The 9,276-nt window shown below is 52.3% G+C and overlaps 1 protein-coding gene across 1 annotated transcript; it reads right to left on the bottom strand.

Annotated features, from left to right (window-relative positions):
- Positions 1-1,287: 1,287 nt before the first annotated feature.
- Positions 1,288-7,913, bottom strand: LZTS1 (leucine zipper tumor suppressor 1). The gene is made up of 3 exons (XM_065399862.1): positions 7,560-7,913; positions 3,687-4,505; positions 1,288-1,965 (listed from the first exon to the last, which is right to left on the bottom strand). Exons 1-3 carry the CDS (start codon positions 7,911-7,913, stop codon positions 1,288-1,290), a joined length of 1,851 nt encoding a protein of 616 aa, XP_065255934.1.
- Positions 7,914-9,276: the final 1,363 nt, after the last annotated feature.

A 9,276-nucleotide genomic window follows, 5' to 3' on the forward strand; every position in this document is an offset into this window, starting at 1 on the left:
ATTTGCAATAAAAACGTTTTGCAAAAGCTTTAGAATAGGTGAAAAAAGGTTCCTTTTGGAAACCTGCTGGATGAAAATTATTATGAAATGTTCAACATTTTTTTGTGAAGACTCTTTCAGCATTTTCTGACCAGCTCTGGAGGCGAGACAGTCAGGCTTGTTGAAGTCACGGGCGTCGTTGGCATGAAGCAGTTTGGGGTGGCACAAAGCTGAACTGATAAGCACTGTCAGCTAATGCTCCCTGGAGATTGGTCCCCTTCTACTGGCAGTTCTAAGAACTTGTTTCTTTTTTGCCTGAGGGCACTGGATCAATCCTCATCCTAGTCCCTGTCAGAGACGGTGAGGCATCTTCTAATTTCCAGCCCTTCCTCCAACATACCCACCGTCATCCTGCTAGCCAAGGAGAAATGGACGGGGCTCCCTTTGGTCCCTGGTCCTGAACTAGCTAGTTGGGGTGGTCATTCTTGAGGTCATGTTAACCTAAGGAGAGAAGAAGCTGATCTGGGATGCTAATCCAAGTCTCTGGCATGGTGAAAATACCACCTTGGCCTGTAGGGACTGGAGTCTGGATGGGTTCCACTGGACTCGAGATGCAGAGGAATAAAAGCCTGCAAATCCTAGACACCAGAATCCCCTGGAGGAAGATAAATAGATTTTTTTTATTGGCTCAGTGTGTTCCTTAGCCCTTGGGCCCAGGCTCAGTGGTTGAAATGAGGCATTATTTCCCGTGGCGCTCAGGAGGAGGAGTGTGTCCCTGACCGCCACCTTCCAGGGGCTGGACCATTGTGTTTGTTACACACTGGAGGGGGCTGGTTTCCTTAGTCACTGTGACCCAGTGGCCCCTACTGTACCCCTGGGAGATTTTGGCCAGTGTGTCACTTTATTCCCTGATTGCAGAATCATTTGCTAAACTCCTGTTCCAATCCCCAACCCTCCCCACCATCCCACCCCACCTCCGTTTCTCAGTCCTACAAGTGGGTGACCAGCATCCTGCTGAGGATGCATCAGACACGAAGGGCGGATGCCGGCACGTCACCATTAGCAGGAGTCGCTTTTTTTCACCTCCACAACATGACAGGCAGCTTGGGGCACCATCACGGTGCCACACCAGGGGCTCTTGAGCTGGCTGGGCAACCAGTTTGGCTAACACATACACGGCTCATCCAAACTGTACATGGGCTGTCCGGCATGAACAGACCCATGGGGCTGTGCCGCTCAGTCCTTGCCTGAAAGAGACACTCCTCCCCACTGCTGTGAGGTGGGGGGAGAGAGAGAGAGCAGGTCTCGTTAGATCTCTGTGGCTATGATGTCCTCGTAGGGGACATCGGTGCCATGGATATCCAGGTCGATGGGCTCTCTGCCGTCTCCCCCTGCAGCCAGTTGCTGGAGCATCTTCTCCATGTTCTGGTTCCTTTTGTACATGTGCAGGTAGCTCTGCTGCAGCTGCTTTTGGTAGTGGATCACCTTCTCCTTCTCCTCCTTCCAGATCTGTCGCTCATGCTGGAAGCTGGAAGTCATCTGCTCGTTCTTGTCTCTCTCCTCCTTCAGCTCCGCCTTCAGCTTATCCACTTCCCCCTGCAGGGCTTGGACATCCTCCATCATCCCCACAGCCGGGCTGGCGGAGGTCATCCCATCCCTCCCATCGCTCCGCTGCTCCTTGAGGATGGTCAGCTCCGTCCGGAGCTCCATAATCTCCTGCTCCAGCAGGTTCACTTTCTCCCTCAGCAGCTCCGACTCATTTCTCTTGCGCTGGAGCTCGTTCTCGCACACCTCCAGCTCCATGGCCTTGGTGCGAAGGGAGTCTTCCAGGTCCTGGGTTTTCATCTCCAGTCCCTCCATCTTCCCCCTCACGTCCTTCAGCTGGGCTTTCAGGCTGAGGATCTCGCTTGTCTTGGCATTGAGCTCCATCTGGGAGTCTTTCAACTGCTGCTTCAGGAGGGAGATTTCGCCAGACTTCTGACACACCTATGGGGGGGACACCAACCAGCCAGCGTTAGGGCCCCCGCTTAAAAACCACACGCCAAAGCAGTACAAAAACCACCATGTCACTCACCCGTGCTCCATTCGATTCCAGTCCATGGCAGAGGTGGGACTAGAACCTGGAGTCCTGGCTGAGAAACCTTCTCTTAGCACGGTTCTACACTACCTGTTGGACTTTTACACCCAGGCACCATCCCTGAATATTGCAAATAGATCAGTGACACCCAAAAATAGCTTCACTGAGGTGAAATTCAGTCCCCAGAGTGGGGCTTATGTAGTGCCTAAACTTTGCGCTGGGTCTCTGACAATCCCAGCCTTGATCCTGACATACACTGCAAAGGAGCCTATGAGGGGGCTAGGCACTCAAATACTACTGAAATTCAGTAGGCACTGAGCTCCTATCTCCTTCAGGGCCAGATTTCCAAGGGCTCAGCATCCACCGTTCACCCAAAAGCACAGGGCTAATTTGAAAACCTGGCCCTTAACGGTATGTCTACACAAGCTTGTGTCGATGGGACTTGCGCCAGCACACTCCAAACAGCGATGTGGATGTTGCAACACTGGCAGAGGCTCCGGGGAATGCTCTGAGCTTGGAGCCAGAGCCTTGCTCCCAGCTCGGTGTGGGCACCCGCTGAGAGTTTCATTTTTGGGGTTTTCAGTTTAGGAGCAAATCAATAGAAATATGAAAACAAATCAGCACATGGGGGTGGGAGGGGGGAAGGGCTAAAATCAATTTTGAATTGCTGCCATCCTCTAATGTACACAATAGTCCATCAATAGCAATGGCTCTGTACATCCATTTGTAATGGACACGTTAACATATTTCATTCATGCTGCAGGGAGGGGAATGCTGCTTGAGTTTTCAGCAGCTTACCTGTCTTTTTTTTTTTTTTTTTAAACGATATCAAATCAATAAGGAGATTATATAAAACACAGGCATGCAGTGGGAAGGTTTTAATACTCTGATAAATTGACCAAGTCAAGCCCAGGTAGTTACTTAGCATGTAAGTAAAGCAGCTTTATAGTTCCTTGGGGGATGAGGGGGGAACAGGCTGTAGCTGGAAGTATTGTGTGATTGGCTGTTTCATTAACTGAGTTATTTTAATAACAGGGTTTTTTAAATGTCGTCGTTGTGTCTTTAAATGATGTGAGATGCCAGGATGTCATGAGGGGCACAGGATCAATCAAAATCAATATGTTACAAAGCCTCCACATGCCCGGCAAGCAAGAAAAACATCTTAAATGGACAGGCTCTGTATTCTGTGCCTACAAATAACGCATCCACGCACACAGCAGATAACTACCTTCACAAATTGCTCCAACACAACAACATTCAGTGCAGTATATGTGAGCACAGAAAAACAGGCTGGCATCCAGAAAGCCCCCTTAATCCAAAGGCAACTGGCATTTATTTCAGTAAGCACTGGTTTGGGCCTTAGGTGCCTAAATACTAGATTTCTGGATGCTTCATAAATGCGACAGATAGTGTGAATGAACTCAGCCACAAAGCATTTGTAGACCCCAAAGAGGGTAACTGTGCAATCACCTGTTTGCACAGTTACTGTCTCTGCATGCCTGCCTGCCTAGCTGTGAGTGCAATCGCCTTACTTTGATGTGCATACCCATTTTTTAATTTTTGCAGTCACAGCAATTTGGACCCCCCACTTGTGTGGGTTTAGTGTGTTCAAAACAGAGCACTGCCTCACCTCCCACTGAGTTTCTTCCAGCGCTGGGGCAAAGCTGGTCTTCTCTTTCTCATAGGACCACAGCTTGGTCTGCAGCAGGTCTTGCTCCTTCATGAGCTTCTCCAGCTCCTCACGAAGCTGCTTCTTCTCCTTTTGCAACTGGAACACTTGGAGGTGCAGCACCTGCTGCGTCCGCTGCATCTTCTGAGAGGTTTGCTTGAGCTGCTTGTTGCACTTCTGCTTCAGCCCCTCCAGCTCTTCCTTGCAGCGCCTCTGCTTTTCTTCATAGGCCTGGCAGGAGGTGGCCTCCTTCTCCTCGAAGCTGCACTGCAGTTCCTGCAGCTCCCCTTCCCTCTCCAGCAGTTTCTGCTCCAGCTCCTGGATGGTGGACTCATCTGTGGAGATGGGAGACCGGATGCAGGAGGCTTTCTCGTGGTGGTGGTGGGCAGCTTTTCCAGGGTTGAGGATCTTGTTGCCGCTGTCAGAGAAGGACAGCGCCTTGAGGCTCATCATGTTGCTGTCTTGTATGATGGTGCACTGGGTGATGTTGTGGGCCGAACCCCCGAAACGGCTGATGGGCCCCATAGGGGTGACCAGGGGATCCAGCTGGTAGCTGCTGGTGGTGCTGTGGGTTGGGAGGCTGGACATTGAGTTCCTGCCGGAGTCCGACAAACCTCCAGAGCACAACATGGGCTTGAGTTCTTGATCCTTCGCTTTGTCCGGAGGGTGCAGCTGCTGGGAGATGTGGCTGCCATTTTCCGGAGAGGAGTGGAGGATCGCGCCTGAGCGGGGGATCACTGGCTTGAAGGCGGTTGGCCTTATAACGCCCTTCTCTGGGCCCTAGAGAGAAGAGAGATTCTGATCAGTGCGTACCCAAGGCCTCAGATCTTACTCCTTTTTGCTTAATCCCTTGTAGGTTTTCTAATGCCACCCTCACGAGGGCAGGGTCCTGGGCAGCTGAGGCTGCAAGGGGGTCCCAGAGCATAGCTGAACCCTGCTGGCTGACTCACTGCGGGGCTGCCCCACTCGGGAGGAGGGCGGAGGGATTGAGGAGGCGGGCAGGGAGATCCCTGCCTGTTGAATTGTGCAGGCCTGCGTTCCAGTGCGTCCCCAGGAACTGAAATTAGAGGGAGGTGTTCGAAAAGGACTAAATTGGCAACACTGCATGTAACTAGCTGACCACTGGGGGGGCAGATGGGGGAAGTTCAGAGTTCCAGAATCAGCTTAGCCTCTAGCCACTCTCCTCCCTTGGGAGCTTCCTTTGCTTCTCCTATCTCTGCCTCTCTCAAGGACATAACTGCGGTTTGTTCCCAGATGCACTGAAATACCCTGTGTCCGCTGGGTCTAAACGGTGCAGCAGGCAGGGGAAGGGATGTTCGCGGTACCTCAGGCTTCTCCTCCCGTTGCTTCCTTGGACGGTGCCCTGTGACAGACCCGGCTCCTGGCAGCTCAGCCAAGGGATAGCGCTCTCTCTCGGCTCACCCCTGGAGCTGCTGCCTACCCCAATGAGGGTTGGAGCTGTGGGATGGGAACATGCAGGGGGCACGCAGCAAACCCAGTCACTGAAAAGGAGAATGTGGCTGGCTGGTTACTAAATAATTGTCATATTTGCAGGGATCTCAAGTACCTTCCAAAAGAGGGAGGGGGCGTTACCCCCATTTTAGACAATATGGGGAACTAAGGTCCAGAGGTTCAGGAACTTACTCAAGACCACGCAGTGACTCAAGGGCAGAGCTGGGAACAGAACCCAGGCTCCTGCTTTCCCCAACAGAGAACACGCCTCTCCCAAAGCAGGGAATGGAGCCCTGGAGCCCAGTTCCCCAGTACCCTGTGCCTGGTGCAGTCATTTGCACCAGGGCAAAGCGGGGAGAGAACTCCACCCGTCTGATCTCCTGGCATGTTACACTCAGTGGGCACTGGTGCAAATGGCAACCCAAGGGGCAGGATTCAGAGCCCAGGAGCCCTGATTCACAGGGCCCTGATCTAATCTCTAGATCATGGGTTCACAACTGGGGCGTTGTGACCACTCTCCCTTTCTTTAGGGCTAGGTGGGAGGGGAGTCCCAAAACTATTTGCCTTGTAACATGGGCTCGTGGTCCAGAGATTGTTTGGCAATAGTGGACAGGCCATGTTCTTGGGCCGACTACCAGTGCGCAGATAGCCCGTGTCCTGTAGCACCGGGCCAGTCTTTTAAATATTTTGAACATCTGGGGATCACGAGCTCTGATTCCTGAGGCAAATGTGTACTACTTTTTACACAGGGCCTTGCTCCCTTGCTGGCCTGTGGCCCTAGGAGGGATTGTTTGGCTCATTCCTGTCACTGAAAGAGCTCTGCTGTGAGTGCCCTTAAAGCCACACTTGGTCATGGAAACGTTTCAGTGCAGGAGCGGCGCGAAGCTGTTTGTAAACTGCAGCTTCTCCAGCGGCACAGACAGGGACCTGCTATCAATCTAATTCCTGGCTCTGGCCGTCAGAGCTTGACTGGAGCGTTCAGCTCCTTCGTAACCAAGTTCTTGTTTAAAGAGTAGCGGCTGCCTTGTGAAAAGCTTCCTCAAGCCTCCTCTTTATAGACTCTTGTGTTTCTCCTTTGTTGTACATACATATCCCCTGTTGCCATAGTATCTGAGCATCTCACAATCTTTTAATGCATTTATCCTCACAATCCACTGTGAGGTAGGATGCTGCTATTATCCGCACTGTACAGATGGGGAACTGAGGCAGAGAGAGACTAAGGGATGTGCCCAGGGCCACACAGGAATTCTGTGGCAGAGCAAGGAACTGAACCTAGATCTCATAAGTGCTAGGCTAGCACCGTGACCTCACAACCATCCTTCCTCTTTTGTGTCTTAGCGCTACACCGTGTTTTTATTTCTCTTTTCCCTCACTTTCATTGTTACCAGGGCTGGCTTGCTATGTCGCAAGCCTCAATCACATGAACACTGAGCAGCCATGGAGCTATTAGGGCTGGGGGAATCTTGGCAGTTTCAGTTCACAGTGGGGTCTGGCAAACCTTTTATTTGGTTTAAGTCCACACAGGTTTCCCTGCCTGCCTCCTGAGCTCCAATATGAACTGGAACGAAGCCAGCAACTCAGGGCAAAACTCAGCCCAACCAGCTGAGTGCCACCAGGGTTTCCACCCGAAACCCCGAGGCTGCACAGTGACTATCTGGGAGCTATAAACCAGTCCCAGGCTAACTTGAGCGAAGCTTCTCGGGAAACTGGTCTGGGTTTGGAGTTTGTAATGAAATCTCAAACTAAACCATTCTTGGGGCTTGACATTAACAATTCTGCACCTCTCTAGTGGCCTTCAATCAGCTGGTGGAATTGGGAATTTTGTTTCAGCAAAGTGACTCTCCCAAAGTGGCAGAGTTGGAAATAGAACCCAGGAGTCCTGTTAGGGTGACCAGATGTCCCAATTTTATAGGGACAGTCCTGATTTTTGGGTCTTTTTCTTATCTAGGCTCCTATTACCCCCCCCCCCCCCCCCGTCCCGATTTTTCACACTTGCTGTCTGGTTGCCCTAAGTCCTGACTCTGTCTGCTCTAACCACTGGATCACACTGATGGTCCTAACCCCTTGTGCTGCCGTAATCAACGGCTCTCCCTTAGTTAATCTGCAACTGGTCATATCCCACCCATCCCTAGGTCTTCTCTGCTGTAGGGATTTGCCCTGATTTCAGCCATCGGTGTAGCTGCACCTAATGTAGACAAGGCAAATGGTTATATGCTGCTACTGTATTTGCACAGCTGCAGCTCCACTGGCGCAACTAGCAGGACAGCCTGTCTGCCCTAAAGGCTGCATTAACGCCACTAGCTACTCTACTGGCTGAAACTGGGGCAAGCCCCCAGTGCAGACAAGGCCTTAGACACAGTGTGGCTGGTCTCTGTTACTAACCAGTTCCAGCTGATTGGAAAATGGCATCAGTTTCTGGGGAGTGGGTGTGCCAAAGTCCATGCCAGTCGCCCCTGCCTGGCTGCCCAGGTCCCCGCTGGAGAGTGACGTGTAATCTGTCCGGTGGGAGCCGTGGGCTTTCTGGCTGACCTTGATGTAAAAGAAGTCCTCATTCTTGTTGCCTTTGGAGCTGGACTTGTTGTGGCTGGAGTCCTGGGAGAAGCCAAACCTCAGCAGCCCATCTGAATACCTGTTCAGCTTCTTCAGGTGGGACGACTTGCGGAGCTTGTACTGGGAGGCCCGGCAGTGCTTGCTGTGGAAGCTGTGGCCGGAGATGAGGCTACTGACACTCCCCATGATGCTCCTGGGCTGATGGCATGTAGAGGAGAGAGGAGACCCCAGGAGTGTCTTCTACAGTGGCGTCCTGGCTAAGGGTGGAGACAGGTTGTGCTGCAGTCATAGCAAAGATCTCGCTGTACCCAGGAGTTGCAAACCTGCGGGAGACAAGAAGTGAATGGAAGAGGATAGAACAGGGAATTCAAGTGCACGGATCCATTTCAGATCTCTCTGCTGGGGGCTGCAGGGATCACGGGGGGTGGGGGGGAAGGCCGGAGTGGGAGTTCTCTGGACTGCTGTGCAGGAGGTCAGGCTAGATGATCATAATGGTTCCTTCTGGCCTTAAAGTCTCTGAATTTAAGCGGCTGGGTCCAATTCCAGTTCCTGCTGGACAAGTGTCCACACCACAAAAACTGCCCCCTCCCCCTGTTGCCAGGTTCGGCAGAGGGGCCAAGCATTGTTTGGGTCAGAGACTGCAGGTCCCTCTCGCCACTTCCCCAGGTCCAGGCTCTGAAGCACAGAGGGGGTGTGCTCCCAGTGTCCCAGGGAGCGAACAGACAGCACGGCAGGCACCCAATATGCTGAACAGGGAGGGGCTGTGGGTGCGCGTGTACTCACACACACACACACACACCCACCAGGCTCCCTTCTGAGTGTTCAGAATGCTGTCTAAGGCCTTGTCTACACTCAGGAACTGTCCTGATTCAGCAGCTGGTGCAGCTGCACCAGTGCTGACCACTAGGGCCAACCCAATTAACTTAGCCGGGAAAAACCTTGGCTTGCTCCTGGGGTCGGCAGGGGCAAGCACTTCTGCAGCTGCATTGACTGCCCACCACCAGTGGCTGATTCGGGGCTATTCCCACTTGTGGACAAGGTCTTTCCTTAATGACTTGCAGCCTCTGTTTGCCAGAATGGACAAGGGAGGGAGTCTCTAACCCAGGACTGGGGCATTCTGAAAACAAGATGTGTCACCTTCAATAGGTGCTAGCCAGCTCTGTGGCTCTTAGCTCCTGACTCTCATTGTTATTGTACTGCGGTACACTAAGAGCCCCAGTCACGGACCAAGACCCTGTTGTGCCAGGTGCTGTACATAGTCAAAATCACGTTCCTAAAGCCCGGCCCTCTGCAAAAACAAACTGCTTTAATGCAGCAAACACATCCATGGTATGTTGGAGGTAATAGAAAGCAGTATGTGATTTCCTGTGGTGGGGCATTGGGCAGCTTTCTGTTAGTCATCCTGACAACCTCCTGGCGCGTTCATTGGTCCGTGCTGGAGGGCTGTTATTACCAGCTTCCAAGCAGACTGCTGGGGCTTTGTCTCGAAGTATGGTAGGACATAAATGAAATGGTTCGTTCGGCTGCACCTGGGGCTCTCGCGCATCTG

The sequence above is a fragment of the Emys orbicularis genome, chromosome 2, assembly GCF_028017835.1.
Source record: "Emys orbicularis isolate rEmyOrb1 chromosome 2, rEmyOrb1.hap1, whole genome shotgun sequence".
Taxonomy (NCBI): domain Eukaryota; kingdom Metazoa; phylum Chordata; order Testudines; family Emydidae; genus Emys; species Emys orbicularis.

Coding starts and splice junctions, on each gene's coding strand:
- LZTS1 (XM_065399862.1), bottom strand. CDS start 7,913: ATGGGGAGTGTCAGTAGCCTCATCTCCGGCCACAGCTTCCACAGCAAG. Junction 4,506..7,559: donor TTTCCAATCAGCTGGAACTG/GTTAGTAACAGA, acceptor TCTTCTCTCTAG/GGCCCAGAGAAGGGCGTTAT. Junction 1,966..3,686: donor TGGAAGAAACTCAGTGGGAG/GTGAGGCAGTGC, acceptor TCCCCCCCATAG/GTGTGTCAGAAGTCTGGCGA.